The sequence below is a fragment of the Cervus canadensis genome, chromosome 9 (genome assembly GCF_019320065.1).
Source record: "Cervus canadensis isolate Bull #8, Minnesota chromosome 9, ASM1932006v1, whole genome shotgun sequence".
NCBI classification, from domain to species: Eukaryota; Metazoa; Chordata; class Mammalia; order Artiodactyla; family Cervidae; genus Cervus; species Cervus canadensis.
In genome coordinates this window covers 74,005,428-74,018,227 of record NC_057394.1, presented here as the reverse complement: position 1 = coordinate 74,018,227, position 12,800 = coordinate 74,005,428, and the positions used below count along the sequence as shown (strand labels likewise).

At 36.8% G+C, this 12,800-nt stretch overlaps 1 protein-coding gene across 10 annotated transcripts in view; it reads left to right on the top strand.

Moving 5' to 3' along the window:
- NBEA (neurobeachin) overlaps positions 1-12,800 on the top strand; it is a 644,508-nt gene that overhangs the window by 312,536 nt on the left and 319,172 nt on the right. For all 10 annotated transcript variants that reach the window (XM_043477413.1, XM_043477415.1, XM_043477416.1 and 7 more), the window contains one exon: positions 6,703-6,767. In XM_043477413.1, coding sequence (XP_043333348.1) covers positions 6,703-6,767 — 65 coding nt within the window. The remainder of the gene's footprint in view (positions 1-6,702; positions 6,768-12,800) is intronic.

Genomic DNA, 12,800 nt, shown 5'->3' with positions numbered 1-12,800 from the left:
ACTACACAATTCAGCAATCCACTGAGATCCTACGTAACCTCATTATATTTATCTTTGTACAATACACCAACTCTTCTTTTAGTGATCAACTAGATATATTTCCATGTTGCCTAGTGATTTTTCTATTATTGACCTTCATATCAATAATCTGTTTGTACTAATCATTGATTATTCATTTCTTACATTCAGGTTTTCCTACAATGCTTTCTGTAAACGGTTCATAAAAATAAGCAATGAAATTTTTTTTTAAAAATCTATACTTTGAGTACTTGCTTATTTTTCCATTAATTTTTTTTGCATACATTGAAAACATTGCTCATTTCTGTTTTTCTCTCTGCATAGTATTTTTCTACTTCAGTCCTTGTACTTAACAATTTTTCTTATTGAACAGAATTTATAAGCATGCCGGTTATAATGAACATGTTATAAAGTTGTTTTGAGGAACATACCTATTTCTTTTATTGGCAACTAATGATAAATAGGCATTAAAGATATAGGAAGTAAAAACTGATTCTGGAGTTCCAAAAGACAAGATCTCAGTTTAACCTCCCATTTTTACCTTGAAATATTCCCCTTATTTTCAAATAATTTGAAATGAATTAAGTCTCTAAGGACATTAACTTGGTTAACTTAATTATATACAAAACAGAAGGCAATGGAAAATGTGCACTGAATTGATACAGAGGAGAAAACACTGGTGGGGGAAACATTATGTGCAGGGTCTGATATTTCTACTGTGTTATCTAACCGCCGTAAAGTGATTGTGAAGGGAACATGGGGATTTCATTGTCATCCTTCTGGAACCTATTTGTCTTCAAAGTGTTTAGTTTCAAAGGATCCTTAACTTGATATCCAAATCTCTGAAAAAGTCCTTCATCTTGAGGAAATGTTATGCATCCATGTAGAAGAGTTAAAAAATTGTGACAAACCTGTCTATACTTGACAGCTCTCAACAAGCGTTCAAACCCAGTTTAGTATGTTTCCCCACGAGGATAAAAATTTGATGCCTACATTTAATTTACACCTTTTCTTATGGCTGCTCATTTTCTTCAGTAGTGGAGCAAGTGAATGAGTGTATGTTTTCTGAAATGGCAGAAGACTTTGGAATGATTTGTAGCTTAAGATTTTTGAGTATACTTTTTTCCTGTCATTGCCAAAGAATTGACCTTGTTGAGATGACAATGGATTATTATTATTCTCCTTCTGTGTGCATTGTCATGTATTCATGTACTTTGTTTTGGGACGGGGGTTAACGTGGCCTTTCCTTGCCCAGCCGTATCCTGTTCCTTAACTCTCAGTGTATTTTATATGTTGTGTGCTTTTCTTGTCACAAAGCTTTTGATATCTCCCCTTTCAGTATTTTACTTAATTTTTATTTTTTAATTTTGGCTGTGCAAGGTGGCATGTGGGATCTTTGTTCCCTGACCAGGGGTCGAACCCCCTTACCCTATATTGAAAGCATAGAGTATTAACCGTGGGACCGCCAAGGAGGTCCTCCCCAATAATTCTTTTGAAACTTCTCAAATCAGTTACACAGTAATATGCATTGAAGAAATACATTTTGAAATGCAAGAACAAATGTGTATCAGTGTAAAGGAATAGAATCACTGCATAACCGCACTCATTACTCATTTTTTTACATGTTCCTTATAAGGTAACGTTTTGTCTTACACAGATATAATATTATGGGAATGAAATACTGTCTGAAAGCTAAAAAGGGCTATAATAATAAGGGATGTGGACACTTCAATAATTATGATGTAATTATGATGCAGTAATATACTACTTTACAAATAAGTAGAAGGAATTTAAATAATTGAACAATTTAAAAGGAAATATACACATCACTTTATAATAACTAAATCACTCCATGCTGGTGAGTTAGGAACTTTGAGGTTTGTGTGTGTGCAGTCTTGTTGAAAGGGAAGAATGAATTCAGTCAGTAGTTCTCAGCACTGAATTCACGTCACAATCACTTGGGAAGCTTTAAAATACAATAACACTGTTGCTGGGCCCTATCTTCAGAGACTATTCTGATATGGCTGGTGCTTTTTAGCAACATTCCTGTTGATTTTGTGCTGTTTGTTCGTTCAGTCAGAATTGAGAACTCATAGATTTGTGATACCATAGATTTTAGAGAAATAAATTCAACAACAGAAATACATTGAGTATGTATAGTATGCCAGTCACTTGCTACTTACTACATATGCATAGTTGGATAAAATAAGATTTTTCTTTTTATAAATGAGTTTAGGATCTAGAGGGGACACATATATGTGAGATATCACTACAAATTATAAATAATTATATTTCAGAAGGAATGTTCCATGAGTAATAAGAGTAATATTAAGTGTTGAGAAAATAATGACGTAGGCTTGATCCATTTCTCATTTCCAAAGTTTTAAAATTATTATTTCTTTACACACTTTAATATTTACTTTGCCAACATAAATTCTTGTTATAATATTGCCCTTTTTCATAGGAGTAAAATCTAAAGACTCATTTACAGAATAGGAGAATATGCTGTTTGTTACACTTTTCCTATGGGTTACTTTTTACTTCACATTTAATTTTTTTCTTTTCACTTACACATTCTTGTTTACCACCAAATACTGTATACCATATTTTACTGACAATTCAAGGAGTTTAGAGCTTTCAACTAAAGATGCCCTCAAAATTGATTATTTGTTGTGGCTCAGCTGGTAAAGAATCCACCTGCAATGCGGGAGACCTGGGTTTGATCCCTGGGTCAGATCCATCCCCTGAAGAAGGGAAAGGCTACCCACTCCAGTATTCTGGCCTGGAGAATTCCATGGACTGTACAGTTCATGGGCTTGCAAAGAGTCAGACACGACTAAGCGAGTTTCAGGTCACTACTAGCACAACCGTCATTTCAAGCTTAAAACCTGCATTCAAGGGACTTCTCTGGTGGTCCAGTGGCTAAGACTCCACGTTTCCAATGCAGGGGGCCTGGGTTTGATCCCTGGTCAGGGAACTAGATCCCACATGCCGGAACTAAATATCTCACATGCTGCAACTAAAGACCCATATGCTGCAACAACGATCGAAGATCCTCCGTGCCACAGCTAAGATCTAGTACAGCCAAATAAATTTAAAAACAAACAAGCCATATTCAATCTTGACATTTTCTGAGAGAATATACTTTATTTTGTAAGGAATATTTTGTTTTTCCTTTTTCTCTCTCTCATTTACCGTTTTTTAAAGGGAAGAAATATCCTGTTTTCCACATTCCCTTATGAGATATATTTAAAATTCACCGTAACAATAGAGATTAAAGTAAATGTCTCATGCAAAATTCCAGAAAACAATTATTTTAAACTCTTAAAAACTTATGTTTAAAATACCTAGTTTTATTGTTACTTTTACAACTTAAGTTGTTACTTCTCTAAGCCTTCTATTGAAGCAGCACCCCGGGCTGCAATGGATAAAGTGGTGATAGATGCTGTAACCCATGCAATCCACCATAACAGGAGCATTCTATGCTCTTATGTTTTAAAAGTCATATTTACTATTTTTTTATATTACTTACAATTTTAAGTTAATTTATATGGCTTTGTTTTTTCCTCTCAGACATCAGATAAATGAATATGTATGTCCTGGACTTAGTATGTCTCCTGTCTGGGACTTTGATCTCATACTGCAATTTGAAAAATAAAAAAAAATTAAACTCACTTTCTTAAGGAAAGACAAGTGGTAACATTTTTTAGCCTTATAAATATTAATTAATGTAGTTAAAAGAAAATGACTTAATAAATTGAAATTGTCCAAATTGATTATTATAGTTGATACAAAATTTTGAAAATCTTCACACTAGGTGAATTCTGCTTTGGTCCTTACTACACAAGGCCTGGAAAACTACTTTTGTGCCCCAAGCTATATAACCTTAAAGTGTAACCAGTAGGCTTCTGTGGTAGAAAAGAAAATATTCATGTTTGGCAAGCAAATAATTACTAGAGCTAGAAAAAAGATACTGAGAAATGTATATGTATAATGTTTTATACATAATAATATAAATTTTATATGTAAGGTCTTTTTTCTATGTTTTCCATCCAATATCACTAAACTTCAGAATTGAACTCTTATTGCCTTAATGCTATATATAGTCAAAGTGCAGGTTGCATCTTCTCCTTCTTCTGTGTCTGTGCTTACTACAGATGAATAAAATATGGTTCTTCCTTCAATGATACAATACCTAAAACCTAATCATATCATATGCATATAAACATACAAAAGTAAAGTTGCAGAGACATATGGAAAGTACTATTATGTTATCAAGTTTTAAACTGTGTATTAGAAAATTGGCATTTTAGCTATTGTCATCTTAAAATCCTATGTCACATAAGTGTTTGATATCTACTCATGTCTGAGAAAGGATGACCAGGACAGTTAGAAGTGGCAGAAGAGCAAGATAAACTAAACCTATAATTTTTTTTGTTTGTTTGGGCTCAGAGAACATAAAATAGTTTCGCTTCCTATGGATAGGAAAAAAGAGAGAAATAGAGATCCTTCCTTTTTGTGTTCTCTCTTTAGAACCAGCTATGTAACTGGAGCCAGCTCCAGACATAGAGGCAGTTCCATCACTAACTGTCAAACAGCTCCATCAGCAGCTGCACGGCCATAGCAAATACTAGAGCCAGTCCCGGCAGCACCTCTGAGCCGGAGCCAGGGCCTGCACGAGCACTGGATGGAGGTCGTCCATGTGTAGGTCCAGAGCCAGCTAGCTTACCAGCTGCTTCTTAATGCCCGCTCTGGCTTCAGCTCTAGAGGTGACATCAGCTCCAGATCTAGAGTTGTCTAGAGTCATTTCTCTCAGCAATTCTCACACCAGGCCTGGCACCAGTGCCAGAATTAGAATCAGTCCCAGAACCGGAGCCAATTCACAACCAGTTCTCGCACCACTGTCTGAGCTAGAGTTCGTTTGGCACCAAATCCAGAGAGAGAACTAGAGTCAACAGCACACCTAGTGCCAGCTTCCACGCTGTACCCAGCACCAGCACCAGAGGTGGATCTCTCCACCACTAGAGCCAGCTCGGGCACCAGCTCCTGGACCCATCCTTCAGCCTGAGTTGGCACCAGCTCTCAGGCCATCCTCTGGCTCTGGTGTGACTCCACCCCAGAGCTTCCCTTACCCTCCTCTGGAATGGCGTCTTTTTTATTTTTGTAGTTTCACCTTTGTGTTTCATATAATTTGTGGTTTGCTATATTTTAATTTTTCAGTTCACATGCAATAATATTTTTAACTTATTTATTATTAAAAATGCTGTTAGTGATTAAAGGGTCTTGTATTTTTCAATTTTCCTGAGCCGGTATATGTACATGGATGTTTTCTAATATTTTGCAGCTGTCCTTAAATTTTGCTAGATCTCTTCTTGTCCTTTTCAACTACTCTTTTTCTAATCTTAAAAATGTGAATGGCTCCCAAGAATCAGCCTAGGTCTTCCTGTTTATTCTTCTTTGGAGACTTTCACTTAATGCTGTGCCTCAATTAATGCAAAATATATGAGGATAGCAAAAAGTCATTTTGTTAAAATGTAGAGAAAAGTGTTGCCTATAATTGTTTTCAACAAAAATTATTTGAAAGGTTTAATAAGTTCATACGATGCAACAATGATCTTGTCATTTTGATAAAGGTTATGGCAGCCAAAATACAATGTGCTCAGACATATCTGACTCTTTGTGACCCCATGGGCTGTAGCCGCCAGGCTTCTCTGTCCATAGGATTTTCCAGGCAAGACTACTGGAGTGGGTTGCTATTTCCTTCTCCAGGGGATCTTCGTGACTCGGACTGAACCCGAGTTTCCTCCATTGGCAGGTGGCTTCTTTACCACTAGTGCTACCTGGAAAGTGTTTAAACACAATGGCTTTGCTGAAAACAAAGTCATTTAGGCTTTTATTAGATCATTCCTGTCCCCAGACTATCACCTCCCTGTTTCCAAGTTGTTGATTCTGTCTCCTGGGGAAATATAGATTCATGATTTGTTCTATTTCTTCACAGATCTACTTAGAACAGAGAATATTTACAAAGCAGTTTCCTACTTTGGGGGACCACATTTATTCCCAGCATGTGTTCAAAGCTTTAAAAGGGAACAAGATCAGGAACAGAGTGAAGGAGTGACATGGAGACTATGTTTCCAAAAGCCACATTCATGGCCAACACTTAATTAGTAGAAAATCATGGAGGAAAACTCTATAGATGGGTGATATGACTGATCAATAAGGATTTTTAATAAAAATTTATTAGGCAAATATTTATTTGTAGTACCATTGAAAGGGATATAATTTTTAATCTAGAAAATTAAATTTGCCAGCTATATTAAAAAGACCAAGAAAATTGAAGTCCCTGGAATAAATTAATAAGCAAAAAGCTCTTTAAAACATATTCTAAATATGCCATAGAAAGAGTGTAAAATAAGCAGCAGTTTACAGTCACAGTGAGGATCTGTTCTTGTGACCTCACTTTCTATGTCAGTCTGCATCACTGGGAATTCAAAAGCACCTTTTAACTAAGCAATAAAGGATTTCTTTTAAAATTTTCATTTCTCAGAAAATAGCGTTTGTTAACAATAGATTTAGAAATAATATCACTTGGAAGTTATTAGCATCAACATGATCCTTAAACCAGATGTTAACTTTCATTTACATGCTCATTTTTCTTACACGTGGTCTGCTTTCTCCTTTTAGGAATGGCAAAATTCTATTCAGAAGAATGCAGGACTTGCATTTATTGAGCTCATCAATGAAGGAAGGTAATTAATTGTACAGTATTTAGACAACTAGTCAGTGTACATTTTATTCCACTGGGTAACTGCTCTTTTCCTGCCATCTGTTCCAAAAATACATAACAAAGTATATTTTAGTTAAATGATTTATCACAGGGGTACTTATACATTAAAGGAACAAAGTTTAAAATGTTTAGCAGTTTTCATTTGGGAGAGGGGAAGCAGGTATGAAATAAAGGGACAAAGTCTGTAAGATTTTTGTGAGATCTGAGCCATGTCTTACCAAATAGTAAAGTTGTTTTACACAGACCAAGTGGACTCAGGCTGCAGCCCCATCTGCTGCTCCATGTGTTTTCACGGCCGTCTCAGTGTTCACTCCTTCAGCCCGTCTCAGTCCATGGGAAGTAGGTTCATTTGACCGTGTCATGCTCTCTGCTCTCCCAGTAAGAATGTGAGAGAAGTTAAATGTAGGAGTCATCATGGTCTGGGTAGGAACCTGTTTATACCATTGTTAAAATGACGTTATGGTAAGATTTATGTTTGAGCTCATTATTGCATTTATCACTTTTATGATAAACTGTCATTCATTATGATTTTTCCTATACTTTGTTGGCAATGAATACACTAAGACAGATGTACAGACAACATTCTGACATGTACAGCTTCTATTAGCCAGAGACTTGCATCCCTTACAACTTGAGTTTCATCTATGACAGAGTGCATTCTTTGGAAAATAATGCCTGAAGATTTGGCATAGTCTGTGTCTTATTTGAAACCATATTTAATTATATTAATAAGGAAATAATTTTACTGTATATAATACTTACCTTTATCAAAAGAGGTGTCATGAAAGAATATTTTACAGGGTAGTCTTTGAAACCTATGTTGTATATGCTATAAATACCTATTTTGAAAAAAGTTAAATACAATTTAGTATTTTTTTTCCATCAATGTTTTATATTCTGAGAAATAGCCTCAGTTTTTACAATTCATCTTACTGTGCATTTCTCACTTAGATATTTTACAATTGAATTATTTTTAGTCATAATACTACATCTCTTAATATTAAAATGAAATTTGCCCTACTGCCAAGCAAAAGATACAAAAGAATATTAATTTTCTTTTATAGCATAGTCATTTTAAACATAGTAATATACTCTACTTCTTATAAAACTTTATTGTGAAAATAATTGATAATAATTATTATCCATGTTCAGGCAATGAAAAATAGAAAAAAAATTCTTTGTTCAGGCAGTTCATTGTCATATGAGTTATAAAATCTCTCATTTCACAATGCTAGTTGTGCTAACTCATGTCAGCTGTGAAGGAAAAAACAAAAATTATGCCGTTACCAGTAGTACTGAAGAGTTATCAAATTGAACCTCCAGCTTGTAAGATTAAGATTATAGTTATTTCTTGGAAAAGAAGAAGAGTGAAAATTTTGGTAATAGAGATTTTTACCTTTTGAAACTGTGTTGTTATTCATTGGTAGTGTTTGGCATTTATTTTATTTTAGGGAAGGAGTTGGAATTATAGAAAGTAGTTATAATTTAAAAAAAAAATTAATCCAGGAAAACCTCTAAATGCTTGTCATAATATTCTTTGTGCCATTTTAGATTCATTTTCCCATTTTTATACCAATAGTTTCTCCAGTAAAACTGATTTTGGAACAAATAGTGAAATGTAGCTAGCTATAAATATATAACCACATCTCATATATATATATTAACATAACAAATGTCTATTTAGCACCTACTATATACCAAACACTATTATGGGCACTAGGAATAGAGAAGTGAATGAGACAAACATGTTTCCAAAATTTGGAGGAAAGACAAACAATAGGACAAGGGTGCTGTGATAGGTCGGACGTTACAGGCACTAATCTGAGAAGAAGGCAGAGCACTCAACCTAGTCTGGACGGGTGCATTCTCCAGCTGGTGGTGGTGTCGGGGTTTTCAAACAGTGCAGCCAAGCAAAGCCAACACCATGAAACAAAAATAATCTTTCCAACAAAAGATGCTGGAACAACTGGACATCCAAAAATAAATGCAGACACAGACTTTATACTCTTCACAAATTAGCTCAGCGTGGATCACAGACTTAAATGTAAAATGAAAAATTATGAAACTCATAGAAGATACAAAGGAGAAAATCTAGATCACATGTTTGGTGATGAGTTTTTAGTTCTAAAACTAAAGGCATGATCCATGAAAGAAAGAACTGACGAGCTGGACTTCATTAAAATGAAGAACTTCTGCTCTGCAAAAGACAGTGTCAAGAGAATGAGAAGAAGGCCACAAACAGAGAAAACACTTGCAAAAGACATGTCTAGTAAAAGGCTGTCATCTAAAGTACGCAAAGGCCTCTCGAGGCTCAGCAATCAGAAAACAAGAAAGCTGGTTAGAAAATGAGCCAAAGACCTTAACAAGTTCCTAAACAGAAGATGTACAGATGGAAAATAAGCATAGGAAAAGATGTTCCACATCATAGGTCATCAGGAAGACGGAAATTAAAACGACAGTGAGATACCACTACACACCTATTAGAAGAGCCAAACCCAGGACCCCGGCGACACCAAGTGCAGCTCAGGCTGTGGGGCGACAGGAACTCTCGTTCCTCACTGGTGGGAATGCAGAATGGGACAGCCACTTTGGAAGACAGGGTGCCATTTTTTAAAAAATTAAACCTAGTCTTCCCATACAATACAGTAGCCATGCTCCTTGGTACGACCCAAAGGAATTAGAAACTTACATTCACACAAAAACCTGCATGTGGATGTTTTTAATCATTTCATTCACAATTTCTAAAACTTGTAAACAGCCAAGATGCACTTTAGTAGGTGAATGGATAAATAACTACCCATTTATTTATCTGATGCATCAAGACAATGGAGTATTTATTAATTAGTGCTAAACAGAAATGAGCTATCAAGCCATGAAAAGACATAAAGGAAATTTAATTGCATATTTCAAGATGAAAGAATCCAATATATGAAAAGCTACTGTATGATTCTAACTATATGACATTATGGGAAAAGGCAAAACTGTGGACACAGTAAAAAGATCCGTGGTTGCCAGGGCTTAAGGGGAAGCAGAGATGAATAGGCAAAGCACAGAGGACTTTTAGGGCATGAATCTACTCTGTATGATACTGTGATACTGGATACATATCATTTTGCATTTTTCCAAACCTTTATAATATACAACACAAAGCATGAATAGTCATGTAAACTGTGGACTTTGGGTGATAATGCAGTCAATTAATGTAGGCTCACAATTTGTAACAAATGTAACCACTCTGATGGGGATTAGTGATAATGAGGGAGAGGACAATGAGTTGGGGAGGACATCTGGGATATCTCTGTATCTTCTGTTCAAGTTTGCTGTGAACCTTAAACTGCTCTTAAAATTAGTCTGTAAAAAGAGTGAAAGTGGGAGGCCTCATTGTCAAAAAAGAATGGCAACCCACTCTAGTATTCTTCCCTAGAGAATCCCATGGACAGAGGAGCCTGGCAGGGCCCATGGGGTCCCAAAAAGTCAGACACGACGGAGCGCTCATTGGTTGGCATAGTACAGTAAACAGAGCACCATGTTAGTTGAGAGCTGAGAAATGATTAGGACATGGCTAGATGAAAGAAAAAAAAAGTAGAAATAAAATTCTGGACTGAGGGAATAGTATAGTGCAAAAACCTGTTGGTGAGAGCCAGCAGGACGTGTGGCTGGAGAGCTCTTCTCACTCATGCGAACAGCTGCTGCAGCGCATATTGTGTGCCAGCCACAGAGAGGCCAGGGTCATGCCTTTATGACAAAAGTCGTACCATGAAGGGGTTTGTAAGTAGTGCTAAGGGTGCAGGAGTGTAATGGAAGAAGTTTGGCATAATCTGCAGAGTGACAAATGGGTTTCTGGGGCTTGAGACTGGAAGCGAGATACCTGTCTGAAATTTCAGAATCTCGTTGAAGAGAATGGTGTCATAAACCAACTAAGAGTGGCTATGAGGATAGAAGAAGTGGACAAGTTTGAAGTAGGTGGTGGCTCAGGTGATAGAGAATCCACCTACAATGGGGGAGACCTGGTTTTAATCCCTGGGTTGGGAAGATCCCCTGGAGGAGGGCTTAGCAACCCACTCCAGTATTCTTGCCTGGAGAATCCATCTCATGGACAGAGAAACCTGGTGTACTGCAGTCCACGGGGTCACAAAGGGTTGGACAGACTGAGCGACTCAACACACAACAGAACACTTAGAAATTAAATCTATAGAACTGCTGATAGATTGGATAGTAGAGAGGACAGAAGGAATCATAGGTACTTTGCTTTCTTGTTTAAGAGCTGGGTAATTTACAGTAAGTGTAGTTTACTTAGAACAGTACAGAAGGAGAGACGTAGGTTGAGTAAGAGATGTTTTTATTTTTGGTTACACTGAGTTCATAGAGCTTCCCTGGTGGTGTTAATGGTAAAAATAAATTAATAAGTAAATAAATCCGTTAGGGCTTCCCTCATAACTAAGTGGATAAAGAATCTGCCTGCAATGCAGGAGACCTGAGTTCGATCCCTGGGTCGGGAAGATCCTCTGGAGAAGGAAATGACAGCCCACTCCAGTATTCTTGTCTGGAGAATCCCATGGACAGAGGAGCCTGGCAGTCTGCAGTCCATGGTGTCACAAGAGTAGGACACAACTTAGCATCTAAACCACCAGCCACCACCAATGCAGGACAAAGCTTTGATCCCTGGGTCAGGAAGATCTCCTGGAGTAAGAAATGTCAACCCACTCCAGTATTCTTACCTGAAATGAGGAGAGGAGCCAGCAGGCTACAGTCCATGAGGTTGCAAAGAGTCAGACACAACTGAGCATGCAGTCACATGCTCTGAATTCGTAGCACTTGTGAAAGTTCCAAGTAGAAATGTTAGATTGACGTCTTAGATTTTGGGTGTCAGGCTTTAAAGAGACAGCTCTTGTCGTTTAGTCACTTGAGTTGTGTCTGGCTTTTCTGACCCCATGGACTGTAGCCCACCAGGCTCCTCTGTCCTGGATTTCGCAGGCAAGAGTACTGGAGTGGGTTGACATTTCATTCTCCAAGGGATCTTCCTGACCCCAGGGATCGAACCCACGTCTCCTGCATTGGCAGGTGAGTTCTTTGCCACTGAGCCACTTGGGAAGCCCAAAGAGAGAGCTCATGTGGAGATTTAGATTCAGGAGTTCTCAGCTTGCATGTGGTCAATGGGGGATAAGGATGCAGATGTGCTCAGGGAGCACGTATGGAGTGGAGAACCTGGGGCCAGACTCTTACTGCTGTTTCTGCTGGGAGTCTTCTTTCCCCACATCTTCACATGATTGATTTCCTCCCATCATTGAGAATCCGCTTCAATGTCACACTCTCAGAGAGGCTCCCCTGACCATCTTGAGTTATCGATTCAGTAGCATTATCTCAAAATACTTTCTTTGTACAAGGTTCAAATACCAGTTCTCCTATTGATAAACTAGACATGTAATATAATCTCCCTCTGACATTGTTTTACATCTTGCCTAGTTTCTCTGAAAGTTGGAAGTAATATATGATTTTTTTTTACAAGTACAGTAATATAGGCACTTTAAAAATGGAAGTTTTTTATTATATTTTGTTATGACATATAATATTTTTCTGACTCCTATCTTTACTTTGGCCCTTTCCTTTTCAATTTAGACTTTTCTCTTTCATAAATTTGAACTGGGAGTTCCAAATCAAAAAAATATCGTATTTAAATATTTGGGATGTAGTTATAGTAAAGGCACATTGCTTTGTTTATCTGGCCTATATTTGTTGATGCCCACTATATGCTAGGCACACATTAAATTCTTTGCACACACTTTTAACACATTTGCATGGAAATGCAACATTTTTCTTAACATTTGGCTAATACTGTAAAATGAAACATACACAAAATGTTTTCTCTTGGTTGTTAAATATCAGTCTTTAATTTGTCCTTGTGGGAATGAAGATAAAAATCTTTAAGTGGAAATTGTTATAAATGTTTATCCTACTTAACAGATACACTCGTGAATAAAATTCATCAATCATAGGT